Raw genomic sequence first — 25,585 nt, forward strand, 5'->3', positions numbered from 1 at the left:
GATGAGTTAGTCTTGAATCCATGGTTGCTATGATTGTGATGAGTTGGTCTTGAATCCATGGTTGCTATGATTGTGATGAGTTGGTCTTGAATCCATGGTTGCTATGATTGTGATGGTTAGATTGTGATGAGTTGGTCTTGAATCCATGGTTGCTATGATTGTGATGAGTTAGTCTTGAATCCATGGTTGCTATGATTGTGATGGTTAGATTGTGATGAGTTGGTCTTGAATCCATGGTTGCTATGATTGTGATGAGTTGGTCTTGAATCCATGGTTGCTATGATTGTGATGGTTAGATTGTGATGAGTTGGTCTTGAATCCATGGTTGCTATGATTGTGATGAGTTGGTCTTGAATCCATGGTTGCTATGATTGTGATGGTTAGATTGTGATGAGTTGGTCTTGAATCCATGGTTGCTATGATTGTGATGATTAGATTGTGATGAGTTGGTGTTGAATCCATGGTTGCTATGATTGTGATGGTTAGATCGCGATGAGTTAGTCACCCGTAAGTTTCTAAGTGTCAGCGAATGTATAGCTGAAGTCACTGTACAGTGTTCTACGAAAAATTAATTGGTTGTTCCTAGCCGATGATGCAATTTTTAATTCTCTGTGAACGCATACCTATAGAACTGTAGTTAGGGTATAGAAGCCGTTGATTTTGCTCTGTAGTGGACAGTAACCGTTAAACTTGTGGCATCTGATGAAAATTCTGTTTAAACCGCAAATAAATGTGTTTGTGATCACATCTAATATCTGAGATCGTGGGGGTGTAACCGAGACCCCCTAGATCGGCTCATCTGAAAAGTGGGCCAGTTCATGGTCCATCTTCTGACACGCGGTATCAAATTTGTCGGTAATGTTGCTGGTTTTTTTGTTCTGTTTGATTGTGACTATGAAAGAAAAACGATGGAATAGGTGAAGGGAGGAGACTGACGATAACCTATTAAAATGGAAATTAGGAACGCGAAGGGGTGGTAGGTGGGAGACACTAGCACCAATTTCCCATCATTCCCCTATCCTCCTCTTTCATCACCTGTGACATTGCGCGTGTTGGCACTGAAGGGCGGAAACAATTTGCTGCTACCGGAAATGGCTACCTTCCGTCCGCAATTCCGCACACCCAGTCGATGTTGTACCAACAGTGGAATTGTAATCTGCAGCGTTTAACATAACATTGCAGAATTGCTACTGTACCCGAAGAAAAACAATGTCGATTCAGTTAATTCAACAATATTAATCCATTAGCTGTCTTTTCGCAACGAAAACTTGTCTTCTGGGATGTTGTACCCTGGTATGGTAGAAATTTACCGACGTTTCGCAGGACCTTCTTGCTTCCATCGTCAGGGATCGTAAGAGCAAAAATCTGTCTTTTTCTGTTCCTGATATAATAGCCAATGTCCGTCATTCTTTATTGCAAGAGTGTAAAATTCTTGCGGTGGTGAATCCAGAAGTAAGATATGCAAACGATACGATGGTGGTGCCTGTGGTGGAGTGTGACGGGAGTCCTCAAGGCGGGCAGTAATGTTTTAGTGCGTTTGATAAGTTTCTGGGCCTTAGTCAGTAAAGATGATTTTATATTTAATTTGTTTATTCATTAATTTTTTTTATAAATGTTGTGTTTTTAAAGCGATTTGTAAATATAATGCAGTAAAAAAATTATTGTTCGGTACAGAATAGGTTAATTGTCTTTAATTTTGATAGGCGTAGTTTTAAATTTTGATTCGTAGAAATGGTTTAGAGGACAATTAGGTAATATGAAACGTGGAAGAACGTCTTAATGCCTAGAATTCTAGAATTCTGTGACTATTATTTATTAGTCATACTCTCGTAATTTTGAATTCCTGCGATATATTATAACTGTCCTTCATTTCCCTTGAATGTGTGTTGTCCATCACTAATTTCAAAGCATCTTAAAGAGATATAAATATCTTATTTTCAAATTTAATTTCCGTTTGAAGAAAGATTACACATAATACTCTGTCTTTTGTTTTAATAGTGGTTTAAAAACGTCAGTTTACTTCTTAATTTTATATAGAAATCTAAAGAAGAGAGGAGATGGGAAATAAGGCGTCTTACGAGCCGGCTTAAGTTACAATCTTCTTTTTAGTACCTAATTTGAATTGTAAATTCGGTTTGAAGTTATGAGAGGGATTCCGCGCGGTATCGAGCGATCGATAGATCGAGGGAAGACAGTGCTTTATAAAATTCTTATGCTGATGTATTAATTTATTTCTAGCGCGTGTTGGAGAAGTTGGGCGAGAAAGAAAATATCAAATCAATTTTTGTCTATTAAATTAATGACGAAAAACTTTATACTACCACTTTTCAGGATTTTGGAATTACGAGCAAGTTTTGTTCTTTGCTGTAGTGATAGAAAGTTTTTCTTTTCTTTTAACCGTATCTGATTTTCCATTCTCACGATGTATTGTCAATTGATTCTCCGAGCTGTATGCAATTAAGTTACCCAAAAGTGCAAAGTATGTACATAGCTGGTGTTGAAGACTCTTAAATAATAATACCTATAAGTTGTACAGTACGGTTCAAATAAACAACCATTAAAACACTAAATTTGCATGGTGTAGTCCAGAGTTCCGAAGGATACGGTAGCCGATGAGTGTTACGTCATTAAACTTGTTACAAATGGAGAGCTTCACTTAATACAAGAGGAAAGTAATTGATTGAACTGTTAAGTAAATATGAAAGTTAAGTATAAAAATGTTGTTTATTAACTTAATTATTCCTGGAATAAAATAGTCTTATTAACCCTTTGAAGCCGAAGATCGTCTGAATATTATTTATGAATTCAGTCCGTACCGCGAAGAAAACACTACACCTCACCATTACGAAAATCAGCTGGTTAACCCTTTGAAGCCGAAGCTCGTCTTCATAATATTTACGAATCCAGACCGTACCGCGAAGAAAACACTTCACTTAACCATTAGGAGTCGAATCAGGCGGTACCACATAAGATTTAACAAAAGAACATCCCGGTCGAAGCCTTAATACGGAAAGACATTACGTTCAGCACATCGAAAAATGATAAATCAGTGTTTCTTCACACATATTTGCTTTAGAATCGTCTGTATTGTAAAGGATTTTGGCGATGGTACACGATGACTGATAAGTAAACTCAGGAATTTAAGACGTTTATAGAAACTGAGGGATTTACTTTTCTCTGACGTAACTGATTCCTATTTACAGTTCATAAAATACATATATTTATTTTTCCAGTCTATACACAAAACTTGTTTTAAAATAATGTTGTTAAAATTATTTATAACATTTACAATATAAATTGCATTATGTTATTGCGCTTTTCTGTGTCGTATAATATTACATTTATCTCAGCTCTTTTTGATTTCGACGACATGTTTCGATGTTTACCACATCATCATCAGGCTTATCAATTCATATATTTTTAAAAAAACTATTGTACATTTGTGCATTGCGTTTATAGATTTTTAATTTTCAGTCTTCATCTTGATTTGGAGTATGCATTTTGATGTTCATTATCAGGTTGTATTGTGATGTGTTGGACGTCTGATATCCACAGACGATAAACTGCAAATTTTAACAACATTATTTTAAAACAAGTTTTTGTGTATAGACTGGAAAAATAAATATATGTATTGATATAACACAAACATGACGCAATTAAGATACAAGTTCATAAAATGTTGCTGTAAATTTTGATCATTAATTAATGTGGTTATTTTCAGTATTTGTTTTTTTATTCTTTACGTCAATAGTATCTGTCCGAAGTGTTGATATGTAGAATACTGTCGATTTTGAATGCGTTCTTTACACAAAATACTTATAATAAAGTCATATCGATTTACAGTCCTCTCATATTTTATGTCAGAAACCACATAAAAAATGTAAGACTCAGGTGAAGTTTGTTACTAAAAGCTGTCGGACGAATTTAGATTTGATTCATATCGTCCGTTCGTCAAGTGAACATGATATCGATTTTTATCGACTTTATCGAAAACTACTCATGATACATCATAAAAGCTACAAATGTCTATAATATCCCGTTTCTCAGTGTGATGGATGTTGAAGGAAACTACCTGACTTACACCTTGGGTCATAAACCTTCTTGATAATCTGACAGTTAGTTACCTATCCAAATTCTCCGATTTTTATCACACCTGAAATTTCGCTGCCGTGATCTCAACATCCCACATCCTTGAGACCCGTTTTAATGTCCTCCTTCTACATCTTGGTCTTCCGAGTTGTTTCTTACAAACTTTCTGTCCAGAAATTTATAGGCATTTCACGTCTCTCCATGCTTGTTATTTGTTCAGTAGCATATAAGAGGAAATTATCGAGTCCTGTCTAATATCTGCAACAAGAATAATACGTCATACACTGATTCAACATTTCTAAGCTCCAGAATTGAACGTCATTAAAAAAAAAATCTTTCAACTTGAATGCGTGCCATATATTACAAATATGTTATTATCTTGCAAATAGAATAGTTGCAGATTTCTGTCTTCTGGGTTGTTGCGCTGTGTAGTCTGGTCGATGTTTACCAACGTTTCAGAGGTCAGGGCCCTGATGACGGAGGCAGTATGACCTCTGAAACGTTGGTTAACATCTACCAGACTACACAGCGCAACAACCCAGAAGACAGAAATCTTCATACTCTGATGACGGAGGCAGTATGACCTCTGAAACGTTGGTTAACATCTACCAGACTACACAGCGCAACAACCCAGAAGACAGAAATCTTCATACTCTGATGATGGAGGCAGTATGACCTCTTAAACGCTGGTTAACATCGACCAGACTACACAGCGCAACAACCCAGAAGACAGAAATCTTCATACTCTGATGATGGAGGCAGTATGACCTCTTAAACGCTGGTTAACATCGACCAGACTACACAGCGCAACAACCCAGAAGACAGAAATCTTCATACTCTGATGATGGAGGCAGTATGACCTCTGAAACGTTGGTTAACATCTACCAGACTACACAGCGCAACAACCCAGAAGACAGAAATCTTCATACTCTGATGATGGAGGCAGTATGACCTCTTAAACGCTGGTTAACATCGACCAGACTACACAGCGCAACAACCCAGAAGACAGAAATCTTCATACTCTGATGATGGAGGCAGTATGACCTCTGAAACGTTGGTTAACATCTACCAGACTACACAGCGCAACAACCCAGAAGACAGAAATCTTCATACTCTGATGATGGAGGCAGTATGACCTCTGAAACGTTGGTTAACATCTACCAGACTACACAGCGCAACAACCCAGAAGACAGAAATCTTCATACTCTGATGATGGAGGCAGTATGACCTCTTAAACGCTGGTTAACATCGACCAGACTACACAGCGCAACAACCCAGAAGACAGAAATCTTCATACTCTGATGATGGAGGCAGTATGACCTCTGAAACGTTGGTTAACATCTACCAGACTACACAGCGCAACAACCCAGAAGACAGAAATCTTCATACTCTGATGATGGAGGCAGTATGACCTCTTAAACGCTGGTTAACATCGACCAGACTACACAGCGCAACAACCCAGAAGACAGAAATCTTCATACTCTGATGATGGAGGCAGTATGACCTCTGAAACGTTGGTTAACATCTACCAGACTACACAGCGCAACAACCCAGAAGACAGAAATCTTCATACTCTGATGATGGAGGCAGTATGACCTCTTAAACGCTGGTTAACATCGACCAGACTACACAGCGCAACAACCCAGAAGACAGAAATCTTCATACTCTGATGATGGAGGCAGTATGACCTCTGAAACGTTGGTTAACATCTACCAGACTACACAGCCCAACAACCCAGAAGACAGAAATCTTCATACTCTGATGATGGAGGCAGTATGACCTCTTAAACGCTGGTTAACATCGACCAGACTACACAGCGCAACAACCCAGAAGACAGAAATCTTCATACTCTGATGATGGAGGCAGTATGACCTCTGAAACGTTGGTTAACATCTACCAGACTACACAGCGCAACAACCCAGAAGACAGAAATCTTCATACTCTGATGATGGAGGCAGTATGACCTCTGAAACGTTGGTTAACATCGACCAGACTACACAGCGCAACAACCCAGAAGGCAGAAATCTTCAGACTCTGATGATGGAGGCAGTATGACCTCTTAAACGCTGGTTAACATCGACCAGACTACACAGCGCAACAACCCAGAAGACAGAAATCTTCATACTCTGATGATGGAGGCAGTATGACCTCTTAAACGCTGGTTAACATCGACCAGACTACACAGCGCAACAACCCAGAAGACAGAAATCTTCATACTCTGATGATGGAGGCAGTATGACCTCTTAAACGCTGGTTAACATCGACCAGACTACACAGCGCAACAACCCAGAAGACAGAAATCTTCATACTCTGATGATGGAGGCAGTATGACCTCTTAAACGCTGGTTAACATCGACCAGACTACACAGCCCAACAACCCAGAAGACAGAAATCTTCATACTCTGATGATGGAGGCAGTATGACCTCTTAAACGCTGGTTAACATCGACCAGACTACACAGCGCAACAACCCAGAAGACAGAAATCTTCATACTCTGATGATGGAGGCAGTATGACCTCTTAAACGCTGGTTAACATCGACCAGACTACACAGCCCAACAACCCAGAAGACAGAAATCTTCATACTCTGATGATGGAGGCAGTATGACCTCTTAAACGCTGGTTAACATCGACCAGACTACACAGCGCAACAACCCAGAAGACAGAAATCTTCATACTCTGATGATGGAGGCAGTATGACCTCTGAAACGTTGGTTAACATCTACCAGACTACACAGCGCAACAACCCAGAAGACAGAAATCTTCATACTCTGATGATGGAGGCAGTATGACCTCTGAAACGTTGGTTAACATCGACCAGACTACACAGCGCAACAACCCAGAAGGCAGAAATCTTCAGACTCTGATGATGGAGGCAGTATGACCTCTTAAACGCTGGTTAACATCGACCAGACTACACAGCGCAACAACCCAGAAGACAGAAATCTTCATACTCTGATGATGGAGGCAGTATGACCTCTTAAACGCTGGTTAACATCGACCAGACTACACAGCGCAACAACCCAGAAGACAGAAATCTTCATACTCTGATGATGGAGGCAGTATGACCTCTTAAACGCTGGTTAACATCGACCAGACTACACAGCGCAACAACCCAGAAGACAGAAATCTTCATACTCTGATGATGGAGGCAGTATGACCTCTTAAACGCTGGTTAACATCGACCAGACTACACAGCCCAACAACCCAGAAGACAGAAATCTTCATACTCTGATGATGGAGGCAGTATGACCTCTTAAACGCTGGTTAACATCGACCAGACTACACAGCGCAACAACCCAGAAGACAGAAATCTTCATACTCTGATGATGGAGGCAGTATGACCTCTTAAACGCTGGTTAACATCGACCAGACTACACAGCGCAACAACCCAGAAGACAGAAATCTTCATACTCTGATGATGGAGGCAGTATGACCTCTTAAACGCTGGTTAACATCGACCAGACTACACAGCCCAACAACCCAGAAGACAGAAATCTTCATACTCTGATGATGGAGGCAGTATGACCTCTTAAACGCTGGTTAACATCGACCAGACTACACAGCGCAACAACCCAGAAGACAGAAATCTTCATACTCTGATGATGGAGGCAGTATGACCTCTTAAACGCTGGTTAACATCGACCAGACTACACAGCGCAACAACCCAGAAGACAGAAATCTTCATACTCTGATGATGGAGGCAGTATGACCTCTTAAACGCTGGTTAACATCGACCAGACTACACAGCCCAACAACCCAGAAGACAGAAATCTTCATACTCTGATGATGGAGGCAGTATGACCTCTTAAACGCTGGTTAACATCGACCAGACTACACAGCGCAACAACCCAGAAGACAGAAATCTTCATACTCTGATGATGGAGGCAGTATGACCTCTTAAACGCTGGTTAACATCGACCAGACTACACAGCGCAACAACCCAGAAGACAGAAATCTTCATACTCTGATGATGGAGGCAGTATGACCTCTTAAACGCTGGTTAACATCGACCAGACTACACAGCCCAACAACCCAGAAGACAGAAATCTTCATACTCTGATGATGGAGGCAGTATGACCTCTTAAACGCTGGTTAACATCGACCAGACTACACAGCGCAACAACCCAGAAGACAGAAATCTTCATACTCTGATGATGGAGGCAGTATGACCTCTTAAACGCTGGTTAACATCGACCAGACTACACAGCGCAACAACCCAGAAGACAGAAATCTTCATACTCTGATGATGGAGGCAGTATGACCTCTTAAACGCTGGTTAACATCGACCAGACTACACAGCCCAACAACCCAGAAGACAGAAATCTTCATACTCTGATGATGGAGGCAGTATGACCTCTTAAACGCTGGTTAACATCGACCAGACTACACAGCGCAACAACCCAGAAGACAGAAATCTTCATACTCTGATGATGGAGGCAGTATGACCTCTTAAACGCTGGTTAACATCGACCAGACTACACAGCGCAACAACCCAGAAGACAGAAATCTTCATACTCTGATGATGGAGGCAGTATGACCTCTTAAACGCTGGTTAACATCGACCAGACTACACAGCGCAACAACCCAGAAGACAGAAATCTTCATACTCTGATGATGGAGGCAGTATGACCTCTTAAACGCTGGTTAACATCGACCAGACTACACAGCCCAACAACCCAGAAGACAGAAATCTTCATACTCTGATGATGGAGGCAGTATGACCTCTTAAACGCTGGTTAACATCGACCAGACTACACAGCGCAACAACCCAGAAGACAGAAATCTTCATACTCTGATGATGGAGGCAGTATGACCTCTTAAACGCTGGTTAACATCGACCAGACTACACAGCGCAACAACCCAGAAGACAGAAATCTTCATACTCTGATGATGGAGGCAGTATGACCTCTGAAACGTTGGTTAACATCGACCAGACTACACAGCGCAACGACCCAGAAGACAGAAATCGTCATACTCACCGCTGTGATAACCTCAAATCTTACAGAATAGTTTGCATTTTGTGCAGCAAATTTTTTTTGGAATACATGATAATGAAACGTCGAAGATATAACAGTATTAATATGTTTAAATGTGACCCTCTTTCTCGTTTAAGGAAGATTAATTTTTTTCTCACATATACTGTATCAGTAAGTGATATGACCTGTTAATTACACCTTTTTTCGCGTATGGATAAGAACGGAAGAACTTTGCTTTTCGGGACAGGTTTAGACATACGCCATTTCTGCACCGAATACTACTCCTTAGCACAACAAAACACCCCCTCCACCTGCACTTGCTACTAAATTACTAAGTACACAATAATCGGCTTTATTAAGTTTCACGTATCCAATAACGCCAGGGAACAGCGGTGAGGTTAGGGGGGAGGGTAGGAGGTAGGGTCTATTGTTCATTCATCTGCGGACATTCGATAAGGGTCTTGGAAGTAACTGTGTGTTCGGACCCTCAGCTCGAAATTGAATTCAGAAAGTGTTTCTGACAAGAACTGTCTTCATCGACATGTGACCAGCGAAACTGCGGTATTACTCCATATTTGGAAGAGAATACTTCCACTGAGAGAGAGAAAAATGACATCGACATTTGCTGTTTGCAGATAACACTGAAAGAGAGAAAATCAAATGTTTTTACTCGAAATAAATCGAGCGACTGAAGCCGGACTTCCGCCAAACGCAGACTCAATTTGATCCAACCTTTAAGCTTCTCCTGCTACCGGAGTCGCCATCGTCAGGACGAAATTTTAATTCTTTTCGCATCGCACGAGAGTGACGGACATTGGGCTCTATATTAGTAGGTGACCGAAATAAAGAGAGAATGAAATGGGTTAAACATGTAGCATGAAATATTAAAAATTCGTGTAAGATTTTGGTCCGAAAGCGTCAAGGAAAAGGTCGACTTGAAAGACAAAGATAACGATGGAGAATGACAGAGATCTTGAAGAAGTAGGATGTGAGGATGTGAACGGAAGCGTCTAAGTCAGGACGAAGACACGTGGCGGGCTTTTGTGAACATGGCAATGAAACTTGTGGATCCATAAAAGGCATGGAGTTTGAATCGTAGCCAAATGACTGTCTGGTTGTCCTGTCTGACGTTTTGTGGTGTCCGTCGGTCCTTCCAGGCAGATACTGGGATAATACCTTGATTTAGACCACAACTAATTCCTTTCACATTCTTTCCAATTAATTATCTTATCATTCAGCGCTGTGTAGTCCGGGCTACTGACAACGTAGTTAAATAAACCAGAAAATAACATAAATAAATAGTCCTATGTACTCATTTTCTCTTGGAACGTCTAAGTTTATCCGAGAATTTAAATTAACATTTGTCGTTCCCTGCGTAATAAATCTGTTGGTTTAAGTTTCAGGTTAAATAACAGAATTGGCATGGGGGCTGTTAATGAACAGTTGACTGGATATTTTATATACACCGAAGATTTGAAAAGCGTGTCTAAGTGTGACCAAGAGTACTCCAATGTGACTAGGCGTGACATACTGTAACGGAGTGACGAGTTGTAGCCATAAGTGACAAAACGTTACCTAACCCAACCTAACCCAAACCAAACTAACCTAACCTAAACAAAACCTAACCTAACCCAACTTAACCTAATCTAACATAACCCAATATAATCTTGAATTTTAAATAGGATTTGAGGTTTTCACGGTGGTGAGTACGAATGTGGCTGCCTTCTGGGTTGTAGCCCCGAGTAGTCTGGTAGAAGTTTGCCGACGTTTCAGAGGTCTCTGCTGCCTCCATCATCAGGGCGTTGACATATATATCAGACTACACGGCGCTACAACCCAGAAGACATCCATATTCATAATCGCTCTGTCTTGTAAGATATTAACTTGGTCAAGGTATGTACGTTGTTGTTTGATATTTAATCGACGTTTTTCCTTCCTTATACAGACTTAAGAAACTGCTTATTTCTTGTATGACGCATTTTAATCTGTGGCCCGCGGGCTGTGATTCTCGTTTTTCTCTTTTAACAGATGCAAATGCTATTATCTCTGAGGTTCAGATGAAAGTTTGAGGAGCGATTTTCTTGTTAGGGAGAAGAAACATCGAGGATTACAAGCTTGTTGTGGCGACGCTGTTGGTTAAGAAACGCGGACACGTGAATTCCTTTGACAGTCGAAATCGTAAGATCATTAAAAGTTGGTACATTTATGAGCACAAATGAGATGAACGTGGTTTAGTATATTTTGTTTTGTCTTAGCTATTACCTGCTTCTTGTCAGTTTTTAAACATGAGACTCGTTTATATTATATATATTATGTATATATTAAATCTTGTCCGTCTAATCACAATAAATTCTTATTAAATATTAAAATATTACGATAATTAACATTTAAAATATTTAAAATATTAAATGATGTTCTTAATCGAAATATTCGATTTACATTAGACCATCATTTTTCATGTTTCAGTTCCTAAAAGAACCATCCTCAGGTGTATATAATTATATAAAGCTTCAAAACGATAAATAATTCAAATACAATTTTCATACATTATGCTAGCGTACATTTTTATCAGATTTTTACCAGATATCAAACGATGTTTTTTTTCAGATTTTTATTCCATTTTTAATAACACACTCGATGTTGTTCTGTATATATACATCATGCTCAATGTGACTTTAGTGTGGGTGAACGTTTTGTTGTTTTTATATCAGTCTGTAATGTAAATAACATAAAGGTTAAATGAATATTAGTAAAATAGAAAACAAATTAATATATGAGACTCGTTGATGAACAGATTCCAAGTAACAGATTACTTTTCGAGAAACTAATAGTCGCTCATCTAATCAAGAAATTCCTTGCGCTTGTTGGACCGGAAGGTTTATTACAGTTTTCATAAAATCCCGTCACCGGTCCCTATCGTAAGCCAGATGAATCCACTCCACATCATTTTATCCAGTCTAACATGAACTTCGGTGTTGTATTTTGATCCATGCCTAAATCTTTAAAATGGTATTTTTACGAGGCTCGTCCACAAAGTAAGTTTCCCTGGGGCCGTTTACAGAAACAAAACACAAGTTCATGGAAATATTTATTGCAACAGATACAGCAAGTGTCCAGCTATTTTTCAACATATTCGCCACCGGAATTGAGACATTTGTCATACCGTGGGACCAACTTTTGAATACCTGTGTCGTAGAAGTCTGCCGCCTGGGATTGGAACCACTGTGTGAGAACCATCTCCGCCTCTCTGTCATTCTCAAAACGCTGACGCTGACCGGACAGGAATTTCTTGAGGTGTAGGAAAAGATGGAAATCACTGGGAGCGAGGTCCGGGCTGTAGGGTGAATGATTAAACACCTCCCAGCTGAACTCCTGCAGGAGACTTGCTGTCCGTCGAGCCGTGTGCGGCCTAGCGTTATCACTGACCGCACTTCACAGTCGGCGGGAGCTGGAATAAGAACCTCCATCTTCAACAGCTGCAACGATGCTACTGTGAGAACGCGGGAAGTACCGTTAGTGCATGCGCCATGCTACGTCATTGCTCTAACACGTACGCACAGTCGCTTCGCTCAATATAAGGTTTGCTAGCTGTGGGACGAGTGGGAAATTTACTTTTGGGACGCGCCTCGTATTTAGATATTCCGACTAAAATTGTGTAAGCATTTTCCATATCCCATGTGATCCTTAATGCGGTAGAGAACATTTAGACATAGTTTTTGATAAAATAATTTATCTTAACTTTCAATAAATGCACTTTAGTACGTATCGTATTCATCATTAACTGTTTATGAAAGCGTTTACGCATAGATCTGATGAAGAACATTAGTGGAAAGTCGTAATTCATGGAGTACACCAAGATTTCAGAGGTGTTCTTTACGCAATTATACGTTGTGTGACGTCATTAGGGCAAACAGTGTTGTCCTCAGTAGTTGTCGCAAAGTTGCGCCCAATGTCATTGCTGTGACAATATGTTTCAGGTACATACAGACAGACAGACATACGTGAAAGGTACTGTAACTTGTTCTACGTTTATGATTTTACGTAAAGAACGCCCAAGTAATTATCAATTATTGTTCGTCTTACATGAAAATAGCAGCGTTTTGAAATTAGCTTTAATCTTCGTCCAAAGTCCGCCAGAGGAAGCTACTTTCCTTATGCGCATTAAGTTACTTCGTACGTTGTTGAAATGTTGCATTGTGGTCAGGGACGCAGAATGTGATGGCTTTATGTTGTTAGCAGAAGTACCTTGCGGTTTTGAAGGTAGCTTCTAGAGAGCAAATAGCATTTGTCTGTGTTTCGTCTTCATAGCCTTGAACATTTACTGTTATCTTACTAAAAGTTATAACTAAACTGTGTTTACACGCGGGCTTAAACTGTTTCAAGTTTAACTTTCGGCTTTTAATCGAATGACATCACTTAAAACGAAATTAATTTGGCGATTACCGAAGTAACCACCTGGTAACATAATCTGGTTTTCAACTCGGCTGGTAACAAAGCCAGACACTGGGAAGTTCTAGAATCAGTGCTGTGCATTTAACGTCATGACATACTTCATAAATGTACGTTTTAATATTATCCTTCCAATTCTGTGTCGGATTCGGGTAGAAACACACCGACGTTTCAGACATACTGCCTTCGAGTCGTGAGCAGGCTCTGGAAGTTTATGATGATAGAGGCACTAAGCAATAAATAAATTCAGACCGTACCGCGAAGAAAACACAACACTTCACCGTTACAAAGATCAAATGGTTAACGCTGTTTAAGGAAATAATCGCTGTTTATAATGAAACACGCACTGCGTACATAATATTAAAACATTTAGTCTGTACCGCGAAGTAAACACAACACTTCACCATTACAAAGATCAAATGGTTAACGCTGTTTAAGGAAATAATCGCTGTTTATAATGAGACACACACTGCGTACATAATATTTAGGAATTAAGTTCGTACCGCGAAGAAAACACAACACTTCACCGTTACAGAGATCAAATGGTTAACGCTGTTTAAGGAAATAATCGCTGTTTATAATGAGACACGCATTGCGTACATAATATTAAAACATTTAGTCCGTACCGCGAAGTAAACACAACACTTCACCATTACAAAAGATCGATTGGTTAACGCTGTTTAAGGAAATAATCGCTGTTTATAATGAGACACACACTACGTACATAATATTTAAGAATTCAGACCGTACCGCGAAGAAAACACAACACTTCACCGTTACAGAGATCAACTGGTTAACGCTGATTAAGGAAATAATCGCTGTTTACACTGAAAATCAAAACGAAACACATAAATACAAAATGAAAGGTTGCTGACTGTCAAAGTAGGTGGGAACTATAACTCCCAAGTGGTTTTCCGTCTTTAAGTATTCACGACTAAGATTTCGTGTGCATTTGTCTTCACCATGCGTGTGCTACATACCATGACTTCGTATCCCGAAGACTGGTAGATAAAGCGTATTCTCGCAAGGGTTAGCATAAGCAGAGAATTTTGTCTGTAGCAGCCATTGCTAGTTGTATTCATGTCTGAAGTTTCTCGTCGCTTCGCCCCGCTGGCCTGTATCATCCGGGTCGATCTTACAGCTCGTGAACGATTTGACGGCGAAACAGGAGGAGGGGAGGCTTTGGTGTTTGGTCAGGTGACGTCCAACAGGATCATGTGATAAGGCTGGCTTTGACAAATTCATCTTAGACGGTCTACTTTATGCATCACTGGAATAACGACCTATAAAATTTTATCTCCTGCATATGAACACTAATATCAGTTAACCCTTTCCATTCTAATCACGAGATATCTCGTTTATAATTTTATGCCATCTGAGTTTGTTTCGCAAAATTAGCAACTGATAACATTTAAAATATATAGTTATTTATGACTTTTCAATAATACAATCAAATATTACATGAATTATAGAATGTGAAAGGCGTCTTTTAAAAAATGCATCGTGGAAAGGGTTAAATACATGACCAGGTACAGTCTAGTCCAAGAATCTGTACCTTTTCTTACACAGTCATGATTCGCACGGAATATATTTAAACGCCATGGGGTTATGTTACAAATCAGTACACGTTGCCCCCTAGAATCTGATATTCGCTCAGCTGGTCAAGATATTGTTTTCCTATTACGGAACGTGATATTTGTAAGACTTGAGGTTCTCACAGCGGTGAGTATGAAGATTTCTGTCTTCTGGGTTGTTGCGCTGTGTAGTCTGGTTGATGTTAACCAACGTTTCAGAGGTCATACTGCCTCCGTCATCAGAGTATGAAGATTTCTGTCTTCTGGGTTCTTGCGCTGTGTAGTCTGGTCGATGTTAACCAACGTTTCAGAGGTCCTACTGCCTCCATCATCAGAGTATGAAGATTTCTGTCTTCTGGGTTGTTGCGCTGTGTAGTGTGGTCGATGTATACCAACGTTTCAGAGGTCATACTGCCTCCGTCATCAGAGTATGAAGATTTCTGTCTTCTGGGTTCTTGCGCTGTGTAGTCTGGTCGATGTTAACCAACGTTTCAGAGGTCCTACTGCCTCCGTCATCAGAGTATGAAGATTTCTGTCTTCTGGGTTGTTGCGCTGTGTAGTGTGGTCGATGTTTACCAACGTTTCAGAGGTCATACTGCCTCCGTCATCAGGGCGCAACAACCCAGAAGACGGATATCTTCAACGTGATATTACATTACCATATTTACAAAAGACGCTATTGATCGGTGCATTAGCTGGTTCAATCTAGAAAATGGCTTTCTGGTAGACGTCTAATGTCGTTTCAGATCCAGTAATGTTCTTAACAAATTACATCCGATGTAACTTAATAAATCTAAGTTTAAAGGTGGATGTCTTCTGGAAAGTTGAGGAAAATCACGATGGACTTTAGGTAACACTTGCAAGCAACCTGGCCGACATTTGAATAGGATAACTTTGCGTTGTACCGAAATGTTTGGTGTCTGGATACGAAGCGAGCGTACACGATCATTAGGGGATATGAACCACTAGCAACGGAACAGTCAAGCGTAAGGTAAAACAGGCCAATGGACGAATGCATTAGTATTGCATCAAACGCGAGGCTACACAGAAACAGTGCGGAATTTAAATAATGAGTTCAAACCACAGGCCTAAAATCAATTATCCATCCGTTTTTGGTATGGAAACTACCACTCACTGCTTACTGTTTGTTCATTTCAATGGAGATTGTTCATTTGTGTTCGCACATACACACACACAAGGCCTGTTTGTTTTACCTCGGCACCTGGCTGTTTATCAACAGCGCTCTGTCCTCGTCTAACTGTGAGCGACTACCAGCCTCCAGCTCATGGACCACGGGAGATGCGAATGATCAAATTCCCTCTGGTCACTCTCACGACATCAAAAATGAGAGTTTACTTCTCTCTGGACCAGAATATGTGACTCTTATGTGTTGTTTCGCCCTGATGATGGAAGCATTTTGCGCGTGTGAAACGTCGGTCAGTTTATCCGATACTGCCACGGCGCTACATCTCAGAAGACAGTTGTCTACAGGTTGAAAATGTAACTGGCTTACAACCGTAAAATATCCTGTTCGAATCCAGGCAGGAACAGGAATTATATTGACTGAATTTTTCGTGGATTTCAATAGGCGTTGAAAATTAGTGAACCATCTGCAGTAACATTTAAGAATTCAGTCCGTACCGCAAAGAAAACACAATACTTCACCATTACAAAGATAAATTGGTTAATCCTGTTTAAGGAAGTAATCGCTGTTTATTCTGAGAATCATACGGAACCCATATCACAGAAATAACCTTTTAACGCCTTAACGTGAGGTTTTTGTTGGTTTATTGGTGTATTTGTTATATTGCGTCGAAAATCTATTAATATATTTATATTAGACACCACGGATTTGAATATAGTCGACTGGCAACAAATCAGATTCAAAAATTTGAAACTGCTCACGTAGCTTAAATAATTTTTGTTTCAGGAATGTAATTTTCCTCTTTCAGACGTGATGATTCTATCATGATGGCCTCTGATTCACTTGAATCCAGTTTATAACAGCGTTATGATACGAATACAGTAAGATATTCGAATTGAATTGTATAGATCTTGTATTAAAATGTTTATATTACAGAAATTTCGTATGTGGTTTGTTCTATCTCAGTCCGTAAATTTTATATATCGAAGTGTGTTTAAGAAATCATGTAACCTGTTTCATAGAAGACACTGTTACTCAGGTACTCATTGCAGGACATCATTTTTTAAGTCTTTAGTGTCAATTTATATTTCAACTAACACCCTTTTAAACTGTCGAGATTAGCAGGAAGTTAACAGGATTGTACACGCACTCAGCATCGTCATAATCTCGAATGACTCTGTTTAAAATAAAAGACAGAAACAAACAGAAAAGTAATGTAACAAAGACATACAACGAAAATAAAACTTTAATATCCTAGTTTTTTTTTTTTTTCAATTTGGCATTTCTTCTTTTCCTTGTGTCGAGATGAAAGCATTTAAAGGAAAACTGTCACCATAAATTCTTCTTGGAACTTTTTAAGTTGTGACATCCACGAGAATAAAGCACGTATGTCGCGCCATCTTACCCTTGCGTCGTATATGTGACGTCATCCCATACAAGTAACCGCTGTCCTTACTGCCACGTCAGTAACTTAAACGTACCACCATTCATTAACTCTGTGTTTCGCCCACAGGTTGTATTCGTGTATGATTTTCAGAATCAACACTTATTATTCTCGCTAAAGAACGTGAATCCGTCGGTCTTCGTAATGGAGACGCGTTTTCTTTGAGGTAGGTACTGAAGTTGGTATCGAAATTCAACGTTTGTGCTGTTAACGTGGAAATTCAATATATTTCCTTTAAAGTTGTCCCCACGTTAAAATAAAAATTCCATCAAATTTTGCCCTAAGAATGTTAGTATAACCTACTTTTACCATAAGGACGAGCGTGCAATGCTTGGGGACCTTGACACCCGGAAAATTTTATATCTTTCCCCCCCCCTCCCTACTCAACCAAACATTAGGTAACGCTGGCCTTGTAATCCTGGGGTCTCGGGTTCGATTCACGGCGGTGCCCGAATTTATAACTTGTGTTGGGCAAGGCCGTGGTCTAGGCAACACGGAGTTTTCCTCCGTGGCATCCCAACAATTACTCCATTCACACACAGAAGAAGGCAATGGCAAACCACTTCTGGATCATCTGCCAAGAACGTATATGAACAGGTCCCAGTCCGAGAAAAGGATGGAAGGATCCTGTTCATATGGACCTGTCGTCAGACAGAACACTAAATAATAATAAGATGAGGTGGTATAGCGGTTAGAACGCTGGCCTTGTAATCCTGGGGGTCTCGGGTTTGATTCCCGGCGGTGCCCGAATTTATAACTTGTGTTGGGCAAGGCCGTGGTCTAGGCAACACGGAGTTTTCCTCCGTGGCATCCCAACAATTACTCCATTCACACACAGAAGAAGGCAATGGCAAACCACTTCTGGATCATCTGCCAAGAACGTATATGAACAGGTCCCAGTCCGAGAAAAGGATGGAAGGATCCTGTTCATATGGACCTGTCGTCAGACAGAACACTAAATAAATAATAAAAATACGAGAGAAATAGCACACATCAATTGATGAAGTCAACTTGGGCTAGTTTGTTACAAGCTCCTTGTTCCGTTGATGCCCTCAGAGCTTTCTCCGCGCAACATGTGACGTCACAATCACGTCATCAGTGATCGTTCTTTACTGTGTTTCTTGTATGAGACATTAAGAGTAATTCAGTAGCTACAGACGCGAGAGACGTACTCAGTTCACTAACTCTTATTATGGCGCATGCTTACACTAATCGCACTGTTTCATGTTGTTTTTGTATGATTATGGATTCCATGTTGTCTTGCGGTGTTTTACTCTTGTGTTATCATCCCTCGTAGCTTTTATAGAAGGAAATAAGTAATCGGTTCATCCTGGTCTGGCCTCCGTATGCAAATGACATGGCGTTATTGCTGAAAGAGTTTAGTGCAAAAAGGGCATTAGGGTTTCCGTTTGTAATTGTAGCTCGCGTCTCATGAAGAACGTTTTGGTAAAGCTTCGAAATGTTCGGAATGACGTGAAGACATGTTGTTTATTTTTTCTCCTGTTGTTTCATTCACACGGTTTTATGTTTTGAAGTGAACGCAAAATGGACATTTTCGCAAAAGAAAGAGTTATTTTAACCAAATTTCGTATTTTTTCAGTGCTCTATTTATTAATTACTGTTTACACAGACGTCTACTCAAGCCATATTTTAAATATCTCTTTAAATTTTTATAATCCTGCTTGTCAATTCTTACCATGCTTTGTATTTGTGATGTTCCGAGTTCGACTCTTTGCCCAGATACTGGCTGTCCTGACAGATAATACCTGAAATTAGACCTCCCGTCTCCTTCCATATCCTTTTTACTTCATTAATTATCCTATTATTCGTTGCTGTATAATCTATAAATTAAACTAATTTGTTAGTAATAACGCAGTTGGCAATACTGTCTTTTGTCGCTAGGTACTGTGTACAAAAATGTAAGATGGCTGTCTTCTGGGTTGTAGTGCATTTTAACCATTCTCTCCGTCATCAGGACTCATCGCCCTGATGATGGTGGCAGAAAGGACCTCCGAAACATCGGTACACTTCTACCAGACTACACGCCGCTCGAACCCAGATATCGGCCAACTTATCGTTATCACTAGCTTGAGAACCTCAAATTCTGTCTACGTGTTTTAGTGATGTAAAGGCGTTTTATGGATAGACGTATATCGTTTTTACATCAAATTACTTAATCATTGGTTTTACGGAAGGGAGAAACGATGTAGCAAAGTATAAAGGAAACACTTTGTGAGATTAAGTTGTTTCCCAAACCTGTGACGTCATGTACATACCGTTCGGTGCCAGGTTCGTGCCGGAGTCTGAAACACACACGCACAGACTCGGCGAGCTGTCCGGAATCTTACGTTAATTAGGCAGGTCTGCACTGACAAAAGTTTTGCGTTGCTCGTTTTCTTAAATGTTCTTAGATCCTGAATGTTTTTATGGTAACGTAACAGGGTCTCGTCTCCATTACGGACGTTAGTTAATACCGTTTAAGGAAATAAGCTCTGTTTATTTATAGAATCATAGAAATCCCGTAGGTAAAAATATGTAGTTAAAGAGTGTTAACGAAGGTGGTACGTATAGTTACCACTGTGGTTTAAAGCGTTAGGAGTAATTGTGTATTCATATATATATATAGGCCGAACGCGTGTTATATTGACTGATATATTATGTATTCCTATGTCAGTTTCCTCTGAGATGATCTTTATTTGGGGAATTCTTTTGAAACTCGTCTTAATAACTGACTTAAGTAATTTTCTGTTTTAGTACCGCTGGGTTGTATGACCGTTCATTATATGAAACGTCGGACATCAAAGGTGTACTTCATCAAATTAATTAAATTATGCGCAAAGCCTCTGTTAACCCTAGTTTCTCTGCTTCTGGTCCTTTGACTTGAAAGAACATATTTTATGGGGGGAGAGAAAAAAAAATTCTGGACGAATTCTTTTCTAAATTAACATCAAAAAGATGCGATTTTTACGGGGCATATACACATTTAATTTTTCGCGACTCTGGCACGTATAACCCTTCCGGAGGAACTCCGCCCTAGAACAAGTCCACTTCACAGCGATTCACGTACAGATCAGAAGGAAATTGAATAGGAACCTACTGACCTGGTTTCGAATCTTAGCACGGGCGATAAATTTTCCTCTTAGTTACCTTGTCAAGGCAGCTTCTGGGACCTTTGGGATGCAAAAGGTTAAATGTAGGATGTATAAATAATGCTATGTACTTTATATTATCCGATTATTTTATGCGCAGTACACAAGTAAGAAACAGATTTAAGTTTGTATTTTTAAATTGTTTTAACGATATGTTGTATTTTATAAGGTATATGCTATTTTATGCCACGGTGGTCTAGCGGTTAGAACGCTGGCCTTGTAATCCTGGGGTCTCGGGTTCGATTCCCGGCGGTTCCCGAATTTATAACTTGTGTTGGGCAAGGCCGTGGTCTAGGCAACACGGAGTTTTCCTCCGTGGCATCCCAACAATTACTCCATTCACACTCACACAGAAGAAGGCAATGGCAAACCACTTCTGGATCATCTGCCAAGAACGTATATGAACAGGTCCCAGTCCGAGAAAAGGATGGAAGGATCCTGTTCATATGGACCCGTCGTCAGACAGAACACTAATAAAAAAAAGCTATTTTACGTTGTTTTAGATCGGCTGCTAAAAGATTACGTGAGCATTTATAAGGAGTATTCGTAGATATAATGTGTCGACATTTTGTACACTTCCTATAGAGAACACATTAAGTAACATTTCTTTTGAAGAAAATTGTGGAACATAAAGATCCATGCTGCTTCGCCCTGTAGAATTACTTTCAGACTTCAGCTCTTCAGATCTCCGAGTAATGGACCGTTATTTTTGATTTGGTCATGCTTAAATTTTTCAATATCCGATCGGCGTACCCTAGATCAAAGTTTCTTTTTGTATCAATGATCAGAAAATATTATATCCTATCTGGGCGGTTTAGAGTGCAAGTCATGAACTTTGATATTGGTTTTGTGATAATATAAATTAAGTTCTTAAGCAACATTTTTGAAGAAACATTACTTGTACGTATCTGTGATGTGAATTTCACACCCTAAATCAATTAAACATTTTTTTTATTTCTGTGTTAAGTCCTGTAATTTTCACTATAGCTTAATTTACCAATTACTTCGACTTGTAATAAAATTTGAATATCTGTATCTTCCATCCAGTAATATTACACGAAACACATAATTGAATTTATGTTGTTCCTTTTAGGTTTTGTCATTTCTCTTATCGTTTGTTATGCCATTTATAGTTTCTATCTGCCTTCAGGTGCTCGATCACCCAGTACATACATTCACGTGATGGCACAGCACGTGAATGTTCATGTCAAATGCAGTTGGCTGTATCAAACGTTTGCAGCCATCACGATACAGCTCCGACAAAAATTATTGCAACCTTTATGCTCGTGACACGTACAGAAACGTGCCATGTGTTATTTAAACATTTAAACTTTTATATGTAAAATGAGGTAATATATGTGCCCGTCTGTTGGTATATGAAATAAATTAAGCAATTTCGTTTAAATTATCTGTTGGGTGTGTACAATGAATAATTCGGTGTCACCCGAAAGAGAAATTTAAATTTAATGAGGACACTTGGCGACTGTGCCGCAAGGTCTAGTAAACCCGGCAACCGACGCTGTGATTACGCATCGTGGAAATACCGAGCCGTACCACCGTCACAGTCACTATGTATACCCACAGTATAATCGATGCGGGGCTGAGTTAATTTGTTGCTTTAATATTCTTTAATTCAATGAAGTATTGTAAATCGTGAATATATAATTCCGAAAGCAAAGTACGGCCCGCATATGGTAGGGTTTAATGCCTGTCTTGATATCTCGAGGTTACCTTCACAGTTTAGAATATCCTGCCCTAATTAGTGACTGATAGCTTAGTTATTGTGTATTTTGATGAATTTAAGTGTAAACAGTGATGATGTTTTAACAATTTTTGAACAGCTGATTTTTTTTCATGTGAGGTTCTCTAGCTGACTGTTACTCCGGTGGAATGTGTCGCCTTCTTCAGGGTCGATCCGACGGAAAATTAATGTTGGAGGGTTCTTGTCAGACTCTCATTAATTGTCGTCGCCACATCTCTCGAGGTTTGAAAGCATCGCAACTGTTTCAGCTCTCATAAGACTCTTATATCTTCTTGGTATAGACGTGGCTCTTCAACTACCGTCGACAATAGTTTTCGGATAATTTCCTCCTAAGATGTTGGAGCGTTCGTGTGTCTTTTTGATTTCAAGGTCATATATGCCTGTACTGTTTGTAGAGATCTGCACTTGAATTGAGGAAACTTTGTCTTCGAATTTTAAATGTCTGGTCTCCCACAAACTACTTGAGGACTAGAAACAGATGAAACTACATGAACGAAGTCTGGGGCAAAGATTTGGTCCCTCCTACTGTCAAATCGGCGACCCATAGCGCATAAGTTTGCTTCACGTTTGCGTTGTATAGAAAACACGCTGTATTTAAAAAAAAAAGGATTTGTTTTACGATAATTGTGGATTCAACATCAACTTTGTTACTCTTTGGAATAATGTTTTGCTAACAAGACCATTTCGGGTTTTGAGTAGCTGTAATGCAATTTACGAATGTGCTAGTGTGTAACTTTTATTGAGGCTGTTAGTTTTACGTAAATGTGTGCTATTGACACGTGTCTACAAGTGTGCTACTTAAATTGGGCAGCCAAAGGCCTGTATCAATCAGACACACAAAGTTTAATGCGTAATTTAAGAATTTTTCTGTCTGCCGTATATTCTAAGTTCACAGCCGTACTCATCGTCTCATTCAAAGTTGAATTATCTACGTAGTTGAAAAGCACATTTAAATAAAGTAACTCCATGAAGCAGAGTCCTTAATGAGAAGCTTTAAGAACCAGAAGACATTCATTACCGTCTTCGTTTAAGCCCACCGCTGACCCCTATATTGAGACAAACAAGTCCCGTTTTACACACCTCATTTTAATATTATCCTGTATTCGCCTCGGTTTTCAGAGTGGTAGTTTTCCTTAAGGTTATTCGATTAAAACTCAGTTTGCATTTCGTAACACTTACGAAACACTTCTTTTACCCAGTTTCAGTGTACATTCCAACAGACTAGATAATTCTCATTTCGGTTCTTACGATTTGCACTTCATCCTAATAGAGGTCTTACGAGCGTAGACGTAAGCAGTAGACTCGGCCGCTCCTCCCGTCAAGTTGGGTCAGCTTTGACGCGTTATGTCTCTTCGCGGCATTGCTACCTCGAAAACACCCTGTATAATAAACCTTACAATACCATTTTTAATGGTTTCAGAGTGGAATATTTTTGTAATATTATCACAAGTTGCAGTAATGAGATTTCCTCTGTATAAATCTCAGTAATTGAATATTTTACAGTCTGATTATTGAAGTTCCTAGAATATCTCTTGTCAATTTTTTTATTTAGGTGTGTCGATGTATTTTCTTTTAGACTATCTGAGCTGGTATTTTAGGAAATGGCTGCACACTCATATATTGATGGAGGGGTAGGTTTTATAAATGTTATTTAAAATCCAGAATCATTGAACTCAAGACCTCGTATTGCTCTGTTTTAAGCTCCCTTTGTGTTACGTTATTTTCTTCACAACCTGTTATTGATTTCCATCTGATTATCTGCTCTTGTGTACATGTACTTATTTTCTCTCTCTTTGCTGTCTCTGATATTTCATTGTTTTATTAATCATTATTTTGTTATTACTCTGTACTCCTTTTTCTAACTTGAATTCTCTTTCTGTCTCATTTCCAGGGAAATCCAGGTGTGCGGTACAAAGGTAGGTGTTAGCACACGTCTCCTTCATGATTTTTTTATTATATTTTTTTGATAAAACACCTCTACATACATTCCGTTTGAAACGCGACCTTTGTATTATTTTTTTAATATTACAGTGACCTCTATATTTCGAAAATGAATTCGCCTTGTTTTATCAGAAGTAAGCGATGTCTTTTTCTTAAGACTTGAGTCTTCTTCGTTGAAGTCTCTGCCCTTAAACATTATTTTAGGGGTTTTCCCCACGTCTGTATAGTTAAAAATTCGATTGTTTAGTTTAGGATTGCTTACAGAATTGTCTGTCTTCCATCAATGTTACACGCTTTTGTGTGCGTGGTTGGTTTTACAAACGCAAGTTATGCTATTTGTTTTAATAATGGGATCCACATCGAAACGGTTGTCTTCAGTGACTTTTCGAACAGCTTTTCCATTGTTTTATTAAGTGAGTGATTTGTGTTTGTCTCAAACTTTTGGGATCCTTGTTGATAATTGTCTGAGCTGGTTTATCTCAGTCATTAATACGATTCGCTATGACTTGGGCAAATGATTCGCAACTAAAAGTTGTGAAAGCTCCTCTTATTTTCACCGTGTCTGCCCCCCCCCCCCCCTAATACTCGAGAACCCCTGAACGGACTTAAACCTTTTGTGTTGGAGGGTTTTACCGAAATTTTGGCCCCCATTCCATTTTAGATCAAGACTAGACGTCAGTAAAAATGGTTTTCTTAGTTTTACCACCGTGTAGACTCATCAGCTACCAAAACCCATAGGGACTTCGTCGTCTAAAAAAGCCTCACTTCAACCCTGAAGATGGGGGCAGTAAGTTTCTCCGAAACGTCGGCATCTACCTACAAGTGTGCATGTCGCCAAAAACCCATATCATCATTCCCGCCGTCATAAAAGCCTAGGATATTTCATTGAAGTCCTTTAAATTCTTTCGGAGTTGAAACTCGCGGACGGACAGGTGTGCGTTCAGTTTTTACGGTCTTCGTACAACGAGCGCATAAAAGGAAGACGAAATTAAATGTAGAGTCTGACTGTTTTATTTCGCTATCTGCCCCGCAGACAGTCTGAAGTGTTCCGCTCA

The 25,585-nt window shown here is 39.5% G+C and overlaps 1 protein-coding gene across 4 annotated transcripts in view; it reads left to right on the forward strand.

The window, feature by feature from the left end:
* Positions 1 to 25,585, forward strand: part of heph (polypyrimidine tract-binding protein 1 heph) — a 543,355-nt gene that overhangs the window by 37,352 nt on the left and 480,418 nt on the right. For 3 of the 4 annotated variants that reach the window (XM_087359360.1, XM_022061198.2, XM_087359361.1), the window contains exon 2: positions 24,481 to 24,505. The exons of the other annotated variant lie outside the window; for it this stretch is intronic. Coding sequence is in view for 1 of the 3 variants with exons in the window: in XM_087359361.1 (XP_087215487.1) it covers positions 24,481 to 24,505 (25 nt within the window). In the remaining 2 variants the exon portion in view is untranslated. The remainder of the gene's footprint in view (positions 1 to 24,480; positions 24,506 to 25,585) is intronic. 4 annotated transcript variants of the gene reach the window in all.

The sequence above is a fragment of the Zootermopsis nevadensis genome, unplaced genomic scaffold (assembly GCF_977971745.1).
Source record: "Zootermopsis nevadensis isolate Lab colony 2312 unplaced genomic scaffold, Znev_1.0 Znev_ptg000031l, whole genome shotgun sequence".
Lineage (NCBI taxonomy): Eukaryota > Metazoa > Arthropoda > Insecta > Blattodea > Termopsidae > Zootermopsis > Zootermopsis nevadensis.